This window comes from Nyctibius grandis, chromosome Z (genome assembly GCF_013368605.1).
Source record: "Nyctibius grandis isolate bNycGra1 chromosome Z, bNycGra1.pri, whole genome shotgun sequence".
Taxonomy (NCBI): domain Eukaryota; kingdom Metazoa; phylum Chordata; class Aves; order Nyctibiiformes; family Nyctibiidae; genus Nyctibius; species Nyctibius grandis.
Window position 1 is genome coordinate 42,988,869 of NC_090695.1, and position 15,415 is coordinate 43,004,283.

Consider the following 15,415-nt stretch of genomic DNA (forward strand, 5'->3'; position numbering starts at 1 on the left):
CCATCCGCCCCCGCCCGTCACCGGGGGCAGGGGCGCGCGCTGCCCGCCGCTCGGCGCGGGGCAGTGGGCGGGGCCAGGCGGGTGGCGGGCGCCCGCCGGGTTTACAAGTGTTGCGCACCCTTCGGAACCTGGCGCTGATTGGCGGGGGCCTTGCCAGTGACATCAGCCGGCTCACTTCCCATTGGCCGGCCCGTTGCTGGGACCGTAGGGCTTCCAGGGAGGGCACTTAACCCGCTAGGCGCCACGCGGCCCCGCCGCCCCGGCTGCCCCGCCCCACCCCGCGGGCCCGCGGCCGAGGACCGCCGCCGACTCGGCTGGGGCCGGAACGCGGCCGGCGGCGCTGCCTCCAGCGGCGGGAAGAGAGCGAGCTGCGGCGCCCCCGCCCGCGCCTCCCCGGCGGCGACGCGGCGTCGCCCTTTTAAGCGGGCGCGGCGGGGCGCTCGGAGTAGCACGCGGCCTGGGGAGGAAGCGCGGGGATTGGCGGGGCGGCCGCCCGGCGGACAGCCCCCCCCCAGAAAAGGGGCACTGTGAGTGGCGGGGGGAGAAGGTAAACAGAGCCGGCCGGCCCTGCCCGCCGGCCAATCGGGGGGGCGGGAGGGGGCTTCCCAACCTGACGTGATGGGACTCGGCGCGACCGGCCCCGGGCAGGAGCCGGAGCAGGCGGGAGGCGCGGCGGGCGGTCTTCTCTCCCCCGGCCCCCGCGCCGGACCCGGGCCGGCGGGCGGCGCTCCCCGCCGCCGGCTGCGCGCCGCCCCCGGGGGTTGGCGGTGAGGGACCTGCCCGGCACCCCGCTATTTATTTTTCCCTCCCGCCTGTTCTCCTCCGCCCCGCTCTTCCTCGCGCCGCGGGCGGGCCATGGCTGGTGGCGGCGAGGCCGGCCCGGCGGGCGCGCACTGAGGGCGTCCGGAGCCCGCACGCCCCCCACCCCGCCTCCCGTCGTCGGGGCGCGGCCGCACCATGTCGGCCGTCGCGTACGTGGACTTCGTGGCGGCGCAGTGCCTGGTCTCCATCTCCAACCGCTCCGCCGTGCCCGAGGCGGCGCGGCTGAAGGTGCCGGGCGAGGGGGAGGCGGCCCGGGAGCTGTGCGACCCCCGCGACGCCTGGAAGGACTACTGCGCCCTGCTGGCCATCGCCAAGAGCCTGCTGGAGCTGAACAAGTACCGGCCGCTGCCCGCCCCCTCCGTCTGCAGCGACAGCGTGGAGAGCCCCGACGAGGACGCGGGCTCCGACAGCGACGCGGCCACCGAGCCGGGCTCCAGCCCGCCCCGCAGCCCGCCGTCGGGGCCGCCCCCCCCGCCTGCGCGCCGCCGGGGCCGCCCCCAAGGGGAAGCTGGCGGCCGAGAAGCGGCACAAGTGCCCCTACAGCGGCTGCGGCAAGGTCTACGGCAAGTCCTCCCACCTCAAGGCGCACTACCGGGTGCACACAGGTCAGCGGCGGCGGGCGGAGGGGAGGGAGGGAGCGCTTGTCCTCGGGTGAACCCGTCCTCGCGCGCCCCCGCCGCCCTGCCGCTGCGCTCCGCCCCGGGTTTGGGGGATTTTCATTATTATTTTTTCTTCCCTCCCTCCCTTTTTTCCCCTCCCTTCCCGTCCCGCCGCAGTGCTGGACGGACGCCCCGGGACCGGCGGGAGCGGGCGGCCGCCCCGGGTGGGGCTGCGGCAGCGCCGCCCGCAGCGCCCTGCCTGCCCCGGCCCCGAGCCCGCCCGTCCCCTGCGGGCACCGCGGGGCGGCCGGCACCTGCCGGCCGCCGGGTAGCGGAGTTGAACTTGGCGTGGCCGGGGCGGCTGTGAGGATGGCGGCCGGGAGCGCCGGGCCGGGCTTGCCGAGACGGCGCCGCAGCACCTGGCCGCGCTGTCGCTGGTGGCCGCGGCACCGGCTGCGCTCGGGGCGGCGGTGAGGAAATCACCGGGGCGGCGGGAGCCTGGTCTATCGCCGGTGTAGGACGGGCGAGCGCCCGCAGCGGGACAGAGCTCGGCGCGTATTCCCCGGCCCAGCCGCGGGCAGGACGGCCCCGCCGCGCTGCCAAGGGGCGCGCGCTGCCCGCGCCCCCGCTGCCGCTCCTGCCGTCAGGAGCCGCCTTCCGCGCCCCGCTGCGCGGTTTTGCCTTGCAGCTGCGCTTCGTGGCAGCGGAGCGGGACGGCCCGGGCCGCGGTGCCGGAGCAGGGGCTGGCGGTGCGGCCGCCGCGCCTCCGGAGGGGGCGGCGGCGGCCTCTGCTTTGCGCGGCGGTGAGCCGCGCCTCGGGCCCTGCCGGCACAGCCCCTCCGGTGACGAGAAACCCCGCGCCCGGAGGGGCAGGCCGGAGGAGCGCATCGCGGCCGGCCCCGCGGGCTGCCTGCGGGTGACTCCCTGCACCGCGCCGGCCCTGCCCCGGCGCTGCGCCTCCGGCCGAGGACCGCCCTGTGCTCCGCCCGGCTGTCCCTGCCGCGCCGAGCACCGCGTGTGGTGCAAGGGCTTCGTCTGTCCGGCGGCCTGTGCCCGGCCCCGGCCTTCGCCCCGCGCTGCGGAGGGTGTGGCAACAGGGAAACCGACAGATAAATTTTATCTGCTGCAGCAATCGTGCTTCCTCTGGCTCTGCCTGAGCGCTAAGGGGGCGGCAATTGTAGACTTCTCTGTTTGGTTGGGTTTTATTTTTTTTCCCTAAGCCCTCTAGTGCGAATGGCTGAATAAGAACCTTTAGGTGTCTGGATTGCAGTTGCGGTCACGGTGCAGTACACGAGGCTGCTTAAAAATGGCCCTAAATTAATGGGTTGTGTGCGAGCACGGAAGGGAGCGGATCAGAGGAGGCAAACACTGCCAATGCTTATTTCACGTGCTTCACGTGAAACGTGCATCCACGTTCTGCGGATGGCAGTCCTTTTCTGGATTTTGTCTGTTGGCAGTGATGGTAAGCGTTGAGGTACAAAACGAGTTTGTCACCCGAGGAACGCACCGTGAGGCATTGCTGTAGTGTTTAACACCGCCCGGATAGGGCATGGCCACCACATCTGAGCCTCAGCTAAACCTCTGTGGCTCTGGCTTGCCTGTGCGCCTAGCTGTATGTGCCCTGCAGAGGAGGAGACCTGGTGCAGGCTGCCTACCTGTGCCCTGCTGGCAGATCTGCTGGGTGCTGAGCTCAAGAGGTCAGGAGGAGGAGGAGGATTACGGGATGTGGCTCAGCAGTGAGTGCTGCCATTAGGTGGTTAAGACTGGCTCTGTGAGCTGGGAAAGCGGATGGTCAGTGGTGACCCTGTCCTGAACCCAGGACCGGTGCCAGGGATTGTTGTGTTACCAGCTCAAAGACTGCAGCTCTGATGCTCTTTTGGGGGCTGAATGTAACTGATGCCTTGCAAAATGTTGGCTCACGAGTAACAAAGAAAACAGTTAGCATCATTTCCACTTACTACGCCATGCTCAGATGTCCACCCCGATATGGGAACCAAAATAGACATCTGGGATAGCATTCTGCATGATGACATGTAAATTAATGTACTGTAGAACCCACATGTCCTGCTCTAAGCAGCAGTGGTATAAGTATCTCCTGAAGTGGCGTGAGGTTTAGCATGTGCTGCTCACAAGTGGGTGGCCTTAGCTCCAACTATGAGATGTTTGACTCAGACACGCTGATGTGCCATCACAGTAGTTCTGTGTGATTAAAACCACTACAGACGTCCATCAGTAATGAACTTTCAGGCCTTCCTAATGTGAACAGTTAATTGTAGCTAACTGAACGCTAAACGATACTACTAATGTTAATTATTTTTATACGTGGCAGAACAATTCCTTAGCAACAGTGGGATTCAATGGGACCTCTGGAATTATTCATAACTGCGTATTGCAGAGCACTAATACTCCCTCCTTAGTACCATTTTCTTTCCTTTTTTCCTCAACAATTTCTCTCATGTATCTTGAATCGCTTTCACCTACCTGCTGTTTTTCATTGGGCCACCATCTGGGTTGCTTGGTGCTTTGTAGCCTTTAGTGAAAGTAGGTACCCAGCCACCAGTAGAAGCTTCCTGGTCTTAAATTTTTAACATTTAATCCCAGTCTCTCTATCTTGGAAAATGGCTTTAGGATTTCCGTTCACACACATGAGCTTGCTTGTAGCCACAGCTCTCTTTACTCACGGATACCAACCACACAAGTTGCAAAGCTCTGGATACTGCTCTGTGCTTTGTAATGGTGGGAATCTGAAAACTCAACAGACCATCTTTGGTAAGCTAATGCAAAGTGAGAAAAGAAATACCAAATAAAAGTAGAGTAGTAGAAGACCAAAGAATTGATGCTCAAAGGTTAGAGGTATGTATCTTATTAAAGATTCTCTAAACTTGTTGGTTCAAAGGCATTCCATATTTCAGAGGCTAAAAATATATGTAAAACTGATTGCTTGAAGTTTGGGCCTTTGATGATGACTCTAGTTCAATTTCCAGAAGACCCAAATTAGCCATCCATCAGAAATTGTCTTCTGCGTTGATCTTAACAGAAAAAGGTCAGCGGATGGTACCATGCATCCTACTTGTGCAAACAGCCCCCTTGCTTGTGCCACCAATCCCACTGAACTCAGCGTCACTTAGTAGAGCAAGATTTGTGGGAGGAAGCCAAGAAAGTCTGAACTCTGCCCCTTCCTGGGGGGATGCTCCTTTCATTCCTTGCTGGTGCTTGGGCGGTACAATCAGGCACTTCTTCATTCTGTCCTGTATGTGTACCTACATTGAAAATGTATTAACTTGCGAAGGCCCAGGGATACAAGGACAAGCATATAGCTGAAACTGAGCTATTGCCTCCCCTGTCCCTTCAGTACCATCCAAAAGTAACTTGGAATATATTATTTAAGTTCTGCTGTATTGAGCAGGAATAGTGTCACACATAAGGTTGTTCTGTGTGAGCAGTTTCCAGTAGCATCTCTGAGGTGCAGGAGCTTAGTGTAGGAGAGAAAAGATGGCAGGTGAAGGGATAGCTTTACAAGGCGGCCACACCTTAGGTTTCCCCATCCCTTATGGGATGGTGTAGTGGGAGCATAGGACATGTAAAGTCTGCTGAACGTTGGCCATGGCAGGAGAGATTACAAGTGGTATGTCTGCTTGGGGGTCTTGAGCACTGAGATGGCATGGCCAAGTCTTGCAGACTTTCCCTTCAGAGCATAGAAAAGGCCCAGACACATTGGCAAGACATACTCAAGACTCAAGCCCTGGAAGTGGTGCAGAGGTCAGGAGAAAGCAAGGGACTCGGCTGACCAAGAAAATGGCGTGCAACAGCAGATAACGCAGAGAGTTATCTTGAAAATGCACAGACTTCTCTAAATAGTTAGTTTGATTATGGCCAGTAATGTGTAGGATTATTATTAGCCTCAAAGACAGGGGCAGAGAGGGCAGCTTAACAGGGAAGGATGTGCAGGCCAGAGAGTTTACAGGGAAAATACAGGCATACCACAGTAAACAAGCAATTTCAGTCTGAAGGGAGCACAGAGCAAAGGGCAGGATACCGACAGGGAGAGAAACTGGCAGGAGAAACAAACTTTAAGGAATGTATGTTTGCTATGATGGTGTGAATACAAGCCAGATAAAGGGCACGTGGCCGCTGAGAGCAGATCCTCCTGTTCAGGAAAGAGGGGAAGAGAAGGTACTGTAAAGCTACTTAGTGAGATGCCTCCTCATACAGGACCTGTAAGAGTTTATTTGCCTGGGGAAGTGAGTCTCAGATGCTTCTCAATATGTGGTGCTGTGGATTGATGGGAAGTTCATGTCTGCATCAGGCACCCTTAATTAAGAGGTTAAACACACAAAAACCAACTGTGTGAAAAGGTCTCCCTCTTCAGCTAGGCTTTTCAGCCAACTGCATCATCATGTAGACTGGGTCCAAACAACACTGAGAGTTGTGTTACATTGGGCAGCTGATGCAGCCTTGAGCTCTCCTGGCATTTGACCCTCACCAATGTTTGGTAGCAGGGCTGTATGCAGAGTCATGGACTTGTAGGTTGGTGGTCTGCACGGTGAAGCCGAGGAGCATTTCTGGTAGAAAGGAAAGATAAGCGCTGCAGCTGCCTAGTGCTGCAATCTAGATACACGGTGTCGATCCAGCCCCTGTATCAGTTTGGATTTGACTGTGGTGCTTTGTTATTTGTGTCCTAGATTACCACTAACTCGACAGACTGTACAGATGCTGATATGTTGACAATCTATCTTCTGCTTGCTGGGAGCTTTTTTGGGTATTTTGTGGGACCATTATCTGAAATTTAGCATTTTAAACCCCTCTTATCGAGCTCGTGCAATGTCACTTTACCAGATCCTTTAGAATAAGACTGAAGAGCAGACAGTGGAGCCAGCAGGACATTTTTTGCTAAATTCAGACCTCTATCTGAAACCATGGTTCTCAAGGGTTAACACAAATGTGCAAATTGCTGGAGTTCTAATAGGCACGTTTCCAAGTCTCGGAGAAACACGATCATACTGACTGTAAGCCTTGCCAGCTGAGTAAGGTAGGCAAAAATCCTCAAGATTAAGTTCAGTGTTGCCTGACTCCCAGTTGTTTTGGGGTTTTCTTCTGCTAAAAAATAAAAACATTAAGCAGGTGTATGTGTCATAGGGGGAAAGCACTTAAGCAGGTGTATGTGTCATAGGGGGAAAGCACTCCAGAAAGGTTTGTATATTAATTGAGTCAAAGTAAAGAAGTGCACATGTAGGGCAGCAGCAGTGAGCAGGCATCACCCGTAAGAGTGCGACTCCCGTTTCCAGGTGGATGTATTGAAAATGAAGCTCTACCAAGTTTCTGCACACTGGTGTTGTGGCATTGCAGACGGTGTGGTGAGGGTTGCCTGCTCTTGCTAGCTTGTGTGCCTTGCAGCCCCAGCTGTTAGGCACCCTGTGGGAATGATCATTCCCCTCGTTCTGCTGCTGTGCTGTGGTGCACCAGGCGGCTGCTGCTTGTGGGCTTGTGTAGCTCCCAAACCTACAGCTGGAAGAGCAGGGAGGGGCCAAGTTAAGATTAAATGGCCAGAGCCTGGGGTACCAATGGCAAAGCACGCTTCAGATGGTGTTTACTTGTGGTAGTGTAGCTCTCCATCTATACTCAAGTGACGATGACTGTGAATAGCCTCAGAGCACTCTATAAATACCTCAGACTTGAGGGAAGAGGCTGTTGAAATATTGGCTAATAAATTAATAGTGAAATAACAAAAATTATATTATCTTTATGAATGCACATAAAGTTGTATTCCTCCTTCCCATGTCAAAGCTGTTTCCCCTTAGTGAGCATTTAATCATTCAGACAGGACAGGAGCCTAAACCCAGTGCTCTTCAATCCCAGGTAAGTGCCCTAAGCACCAGGCTAGGAGTTGGTCTCTCTCCATTGCTTGGTTGATATTTAAGTATTACTGCAAAATGGAGGAAGTTCAAATGGAGATAAGATAGGAAAGGAGAAGAGGTAGGAACGTGTTCCACGTGCCCAAGAGTGTACTGCTGAGGGCACTCCTCTCAGCTATAAAAGTGTAGATTGAACTCTCTGGTGAGCTTTGGGGAGGTCTGTCCTCTCCCAGGTAGCTTCCCCGACTGATTTATGTATATATCTATAAAAGAAGGCACAGTCCCCCACAGAAAGCCCTAACAGCAGGCAGGGAGGGTTTGTGATCTGGCAGAGAAGCTGTAAGGATGTCCCTTGCCTCTGATGCTGTGTCACACGGTGGTAAGAACAAGACTAAGTCTTGCTGGGAATTAGGCTCCCAGCAGCAGTGAGTTTTAGCAGGTGGTTTTGCATCTTGTCTTTTGAAAGAGACTCTTAACACCTGCATGTGCAAGCAGCTCTTGAGTGGTGGTTTTGAGGGTGTCAGAGCAGTCTAAATACTTGCTGAAAGCAGCCATTTTAACATCTGAATCATCCTGCGGTGTTTAGTCCTGAGCACTGGTGGAATAAACCCCTTGCTGCAACCCATCCATCCGCTGCCTGTCCCGTAGGCAGCGTCTGTTTGATCTGTTGCCAGACTGGATGGCCACGGTTTAGGTGTTGCAGAAACCCTTGTTTTAGGCACATGGAGGCTAGTGTCCTCACCGCTGATCTCGCTCTGTGCTCTTTTGCACCAGCATCTGTACCTTGTGGTTGCCACATGTTTTAATGAGCTGAGTTTGGAATATCTCAGAAGAGGAAAAAGGCTATTTGAAAGGCCTCCAGTCTCTCTGCCTGGAAGTGGATGCACAGATGTCTGCAAGATCTGTCTTCACCAGAATATCTTGCATGTGGACACTCAGTCAAAATCCAGCGTCCCACAGGAAATTGCTCATTCAGGGCGTGTGGGACAAGCAATGCACTTGGGGAGAAAAGTGAGAGAGACCTGAGACAGCAGCTATTTTGTGGCAAGAAAGATAGCCTGGCTTTTTTAATTTCCTCTTGCAATAAGCTGGACTGTGTTCTTGACATCCACCTACAGAACTTGTCATACTTCAGGAGACACTGAAACATGTAAGAGTGGTGGCTGAGTGGGATCACAGGGCAGCGGAGAGAATGCTTATCATTGTCATCGCTAAGTCAAGGACTGTGGTTCAGGACCAGTTATTCCTAGGGTACCAAGATTTCTCTGGAAATTTTGAGTTCCAGCAGCCACAGAGGTACCGGAGGATCTTGGAAGATGAAGGTGGGGATTAAATTCTCTCACTTGAACCATGCAGAGGTGATTATGCCAGTCCTGTTTGGCTGAGTGGTTTTACACTCACCTGGTGGCAAGAGGTTCTGCTATTTGGGCTTTCCGTATTTGTGTTCTTTCCCTTCTCCCTCTTTCCCATCAGCCACTTCAGACTTCTGGCAGGAGTGGTGAGCTGGGCATTGGGGCAGGGGCGGCAGGCAGGGTGGGTGTCCGTCCCTGCAGCAGGAGGTACTGGCTAGCTGAGACTGGGAGTCGTGCACAGACACCACATCCCAGAAGTCAAAACTCTGAACCATTCTGCAGTTTGGGTACTTAAAATAATTGCTGCTGTGAACACCAGGCAGCACGGTCCTACCGTGTGCTTGGTGGTCTCATCTTTAATAACATAGATCAGTCAAGGGTGTCTAATTCAGTGTGCATTCATGCAGCTGTAGCTACAGTCCATTTGGCTTTCTTGTTAATGTGTGAAGCAGTGTCACTAGCATTATTTGACAGCAAACTGTTCCGCGTTAGCTAGTACTGGTGCCACACTCTGGACTCATGGCAGTGTCCAGCCTCACTTCGGTCAGTGAAGAAGACAGTATGAGCCTAGCAAACCATTCACCTTGGCCAGACTTCCATCCACACCAACAGCTATTTCTGAATGTCTTCTGTAAAGACAGTGTTCAAACAATTTTAGTAATTCATGTAAAATTAGTACTTCATTCCACCACAGAAGCTCAGTGTGCTCCTGCTCCAGTCCTAGTGCATGTCCTGTTACATGCCAAGAAAATTGCCCAAGTGTGTTATCATCAACTTTGCCTTCAGCTTTTTCAAACACAGCCTCCCCACTCCCAGAAAAAAAAAGTCACTCAGAACTTCTCTATCCCTTGTTTGTCCAAACAAATTCATCTTTGTTAAAGCCACCATGAACTACAGCTCCTAATCTCCGTCATCCACATCTAAAGCAGCATTTTGTAGTGAGAAGGCAGGTGATGAATCAGGATGTCCAGTACTACCTGTAGTATTAACAAGCCTGCTAACGCTCACTCTATTTTTTCAGAAACCCTTCCTGCACAAGACTACAATGTGAGAAAATCTGAAATCCCAGGGTAGGGCAAAAAAGCTAAATAATTTACTGTCTGTTCAGAATAAAATGGAAATGGAGTAAAATAAAGTGGACTTGCCTCAGGTCACACAGAGCAGATTGGATACAGTGTTTAAACTTGCTGAGAAAGAAGAAACTAATCATTTGCGGTAGAGGGTGGGGAGAAGGAACAGGGAGAAAAGGTCAGGTGAAGCCAGAGAGCAAAGATCGAAAGGATCTGCAGTGGCCTTTGTATCCATATGGGTTTTAAAGGAAGTCAGAACTGCAGGAGTTCTTTAGACTCCAGAGAAGACCTGTGAAGAGCCACCATTAGCTTGTGCTCAGCATAAGCTATGTCTCCCGCTACGTTCCTGGTGGCACACAGGACAAAGAATGAGAGTTCTGCAGATGCACCTATTCCTATAAACTGTAAATCTGTTTCTGTTTCACTTGTTACTTCTGTAAGCCACCCTGGAGATACATATATATATTTTATTTTTTTTTAAAGAAAATTATTTACATGTTGTATCTTTTGTGTTCAGATCCTATCACATAGTTTTAAGGAACTGATATACCATTGGCCATTCCTTCATCTCTTGATGGAAATCCCATCTAAGGCATATCTTAAAACTTAAGTAGCATACTGCCACCAAAGGAAATGGCATATAATAGCAGCCCATTTTGATGATTTATTCTGCTCATCTCAAGCTTTAGCACTACTACTGCCAAAACTAGAGGGGAAAAATCATATGGAAAAGATATTTCTTGACTGAGACATGACACAGTAATCTGTGTCTCCAGATGGAGGCAGCACTAGCTTGCATTGCAGCCCTGTGTGCCATTGCCTGCCTGGCTGTGTCTGAGTTGCAAGACCTGTGTGCTCTGTGGACTGTTACACAAACATCTCTGCTGCTTTAAAAAATAGCATGTCAAATGCAACCAGCAAATACAGTGACTGGCTTTGCTGAGTGGATAATCATCACATGTCATCAGGCATCTCTCCCTTGCCTCCTGGACACACACTCCACGTCTGCTCTGTACCTTCTAAGTCCATCGGTGAAGCACCATCTCTCTGGGCTGGTGCCATCCATTACGGATGGGGAGCAGCAGATCTTTGTGCTTGGAGACAACCCCTGAGGGCCTGGAAAAGCCTCCCTCCCCCTTGCCCCTCTGCTCTGAGAAGTCTAGAGTTTAATGTGTCCTGCTGCTGGGGATTATGCCTGGCCTGCTTTCATATATGGGCTTCCACAGTGGATGTAGCAGCCTCTGCAGGCTTGTACTGCCGAGGTGGTGAACCTGTTCTCCACCACTGTACCTGGGGGCTCGGCGGTAGGTGCGGGTGGTAGCTCTCGTATGTCTGAGAGAGCATGGCTGCTCATCTCTGGCAGGGATCTGCTGCATTTGCCATCCCAGTGCACAGCGGCTCTCCTGTCAGTAGCAGGGCATGCGTCTGCCACGCCAGCCTCCCCAATGGCCTTCGCCGCTCCCCTTGCCGAGCTTGGGGCTGGTTCTGCGGGGAGCGCGGTGCCAAATGTACATGAGGGGTCCTGAGCGAGCGCTGCCTTTCCCCAAAGCTTTGTGGTTACACTGCATAACCTAAGAGTGCTTTCCCCTGGCATGTGAAATGGGTGCATGGGGTAGCAATGGTGGAGGTTGTGCTGCTCCCACCACGTTTCAGAGGGAATTCCCATAACCAGGCTTCATTTTGTCTTCCCATCTGCAGCTCTGGAAAGTGGGGGCAAAAGCCCAGTTTCTCGAGGGCTACGTGGGGCCAGATTTAAAACAATGCTTTTGGGCACCTGGGTTGGTTACTCCCATGCCTAAAATGTAGATGCTGCACCCCAAAGACTGTGATCCTTCTTAGGCAGCCTAGGCACCTGGTCTCCCTGTAGTACAGTTAGGTGCTTCTGAAGGCTGAAGAGCTGTCCTGAGGTAGATGGTTGGAAATGTGGCTTCTGGGGATGGGGCAGAATGCCTGAGCTGCTCCCACTGCACTGGGGTGCAAGTGCCTGACATAGAGCCATGTACTAGATGCCTCCACACATGCAAGACGTGTAGCACTTCTCCCACGTTCCGGGAGGGAGCTAGAAAGCTGTTCTGCACCTCCCACTGCTGCCTGCTTCCAGGAGCTGTGACAGAAACCGTGAGATAGATAGCAAAAGAGCAGCGCAAGTGAAAGGCTTGCATTGGATGCCAAGGGCAAGTGCTGGGCAGGGCAAAGCCAGGGGTGGATGGTGGGCACCGGTGCGGGTGCTCTGTACAGCTCCCGGTGCTGCTTGGCCACGTAGCTGCAGTCATGGCCTTCATGTGTGTGTAAGCCTATGTACCCTTTTAATTAATTTCTTTTATAGAGGCAGTGACTGTTCGGAAAGGCCTCCAACCATGTCTAAAACTGTACAGCAGGGAGGCAAGAAACCTGTTTATAAAACAAAACCAGCCCTGGGTCAGGATGGCTGGCAGCTGTGCCTCCATGGGGCTTGAGCACCAGGCTGCCTGGGCTCCCTCTGCTCTCTCTGCATCCTTCTCCCCTGACCAAGGACCAGCATCACCGTGAGGTGAGGGAGGGAAGAAAGCGCAGGGGAAGGAGCCGTGCTGCAGCTGCCCGAGGGGCTGATGTAACCCTGCTTATCCGGCTGCAGCTGTACTGGGTGCTGGGCAGCCTGGGACGGAGCAGCTGCCTGTCAGGGAGCACCCTGTCATTAGGAGCCTAAACCAGGAAAATGGGTGCGTTATTTAAGAGAGGCTCACGAGGGCTTTTAGGGCCCGTGGTGTAGCTACATCTCAGTTTACCTGGTCCTTCCTCATATTCCTTGGCCTTTTGGATGCCATCAGTGGCTGCCCCCAGCCCTTCCTGCAGCTCTGCAATACATTCCACTGCTGGTGTGCTCCTGCCATCTGGGCTGTTCATTCGAGCCTTTAGCCTCTTGTCACTGCAGTTGTGTCTGGGGAGGACTTGTGACTCCTTTTTTTGTGATCTGTAAATGTAAAGCGAGCTCACCTGTTGTGCCGAACTTCACAGTACCAAGAAATACTGGTGTTCTTGAGGTTTTTTTCCAACTCTTCCAAGTTGGAAAACTGCTGGGATAGTTTTTATATTTCATGGTTGACTATAAATAGCTGTTACATAGCTGTCATTTATATTCCCTTTAGGAGACTCTTAAGAAAGGGAATTAAGGCATCAAACTGCAGCAGTGCATGATGCGTGTGATCGAAAACTTTTGTGTGAACTTAAACGCCTTTGATTTCTGTGTGTGCCATGGACTAGGGTCAGCCTTGCTGGTTAGGAGGCATTGGGTCTGTGCCTGTAGGCAAAGCCTGTGCAACCCGCGGAGGTGAACTGCAGGGTTTTGGGGTGCCGGGAAGATTACAGTGAGTGCTGTTCAATCCTTACACCCTGTTTTTTAAAAGCAAAGGTGCGGTGTGGTTTAGGTTAAGGTGTTTGGTTTGGTTCTTCACCATCATAGTGAACATTTACACCGATAGAGCTGTGAATAATGAAGTAATTTTCCTGTCCTCAAATCAGCCATCTAAGAGACTGAGGGGAGACCTGTACTCCCTGGAGCAGCTTGGATTTCTGGGGGAAGGGAGGAGAGTGGGGCAAGGCACTTCTGTCTGCAGCTGCAGTGGTTTTTGCTGTACGTGTTTGCAGCCCCAAGGCTGCACCGCTCTCCCCGATCCCTCCCCGGGCTGGAATAACTTGTCCTGGGTGAAGAATTTTTTTTGCCTTCTTTTCTAACAGTTACAAATGATTTTGTTCAGCAGAACTGAAGTGTCAGGGGAGTACTATTGGTGTTCCTTTCCCAGACTGCTGTACTGAGCCCAACCTGAAAAACGTACAGGCACAGGCAGAGCTCATATGTTGTTTTGATAGTCTTCAGGGTCATGTAAGGTTCTGCACCGGAGTGCGAGTTTCATGCGGTTGGAGGGGTTTTTGGCTTCTGCTGGAGGTGAGACTGAAACCTGACAAAGCAAGTCATCAACAACTCCACAGATGCTGGCACCACGGCAGGAAACAAAAGCAGCTTTTTCCTCTCAGCAGCGTGTTCTCCTGCTCCTCGGTGAAGCTGGTACGTTCTGGCCTGCATTACTCCCGCCCCCCTAAATCTCTTGTCATCCTTTCCTCTCCGCAGGTGAGCGACCGTTCCCCTGCACATGGCCTGACTGCCTTAAAAAGTTCTCCCGCTCCGACGAGCTCACCCGGCACTACCGAACCCACACCGGCGAGAAACAGTTTCGGTGTCCCCTCTGCGAGAAGCGGTTCATGCGGAGCGACCACCTGACAAAACACGCCCGCCGCCACACCGAGTTTCACCCCAGCATGATCAAGCGATCAAAAAAGTCCAGCTCCAGCAGCTCCTTGTGAGGGCAGGGCTGGCCTGGAGAGGGGAGCAGGGTGAGGCGAGCCGCGGCGAGGATGCAGGCAGCGGTGCCGGAGCACCGGCATCCTCTGTGGCGCCGGTTGCCCTCGCCATCCGAAAGCACATGTAGCCGACATTCAAAAACAAAAAAGTACTCTATGCCCCCCTCCCCATCCTCCACCTCCCCACCCTGCACTGGGAACAGGGGCCTGGAGCAAGTGGACTGCGGGGGTGAGAGGAGGGAGGGGATGGCCAGCCGAGGAGGAGATCACCCTCTCTAATGTAAAGCTTTGATGCTGGTGTACATATGTCTGACTGGATGGTCTGGCGTGTGCCATCACAGTAGCGTGACCCCAAGGTCTGTGTAATTGCTGTGTCATGAACATGTTTTTTTGAACAGTGTAATGCTGCTTGTATTTAGAGTTTGTCGAGTAAAACCACTTTCCGAGTCACATAAATAACTCTCAGATAAAAACTCCATAGCACATTGTAGAAATGGGTTTACTTCTATCTCAGAATGATCCTGCATTTAAAGAGACTGTTAAGAGAAACATTACGTATGTTACTAATAGCATCTGGTTAATATACTGAGGTAAGGTGAATTTATACACTGAGGTAAGGTGAATTTATACTCAAGAAGGCCCATTAAAGTAAAGGGCTCTTTTTAATTTTTCTTCGTATTAACTATCCTTTTGAATATAAGCTGCACTTTTCCAGTAGAAATATGTATAATTGAAGCAGATACTTAAAGCAAAAAAAAAACCCACAACAGCTCAGTTGTTTTCTGACCACATGTGTATTTAGCTGTTATTCACTTACCTGGAAAAATACAAGTCAGCCTAGATAATGTGGCAGGGGCGTGGGAGCAGAGGCATACATCTCTCAATTGTTCCTATACTTTTAATTTGTCAATAAATACAGTACTGTACTATAGAAATGCCACTAACAGTGCTTTATTCTGCTGTGTTTTGTTTGAATGGATGCATAACAGCAGCTACCATCTTTATAAACCACTGCTTTTTTAAAGGCTTTTTCTCTTCCTAAACTTGCCTTAAAGATTTATTCTCTTCATACCCTTGCCTAACTCCTGCGGAGTCCTATTGGAGTTGTGTGTGCTTATGAAGAGAGTAGACCTTTCCTTAAGAGCACTCTGCTAACGGAAACAGCTGAAATTATTGTAAGAAGCATTTCAGAAGTGCTCCTGTATCTCTTGGTCGCTGTTTCTGTAGAGTGTGGGGGAAAATCATGAGCTAATTGGAAATAGAGCATGGAAGGTGTGTTGTAATACTCTTTATGGCATAAGCTTCTCTTGGTACTTTGCATTGTACCTATGTCGTGCATGGCATGTCAAACAATGATAAAGGCAATATTACTTCTGTTTTAATGC

General features: G+C 52.5%; 1 protein-coding gene across 1 annotated transcript; it reads left to right on the plus strand.

Moving 5' to 3' along the window:
• The first annotated feature begins 851 nt into the window (after window positions 1-851).
• On the plus strand, window positions 852-14,965 carry KLF9 (KLF transcription factor 9). Its single transcript, XM_068422731.1, is given in 3 exon segments — window positions 852-1,295; window positions 1,297-1,427; window positions 13,801-14,965. Coding segments are annotated over 3 exon segments (702 nt in total). The 5' UTR covers window positions 852-957; the 3' UTR covers window positions 14,034-14,965.
• Window positions 14,966-15,415: the final 450 nt, after the last annotated feature.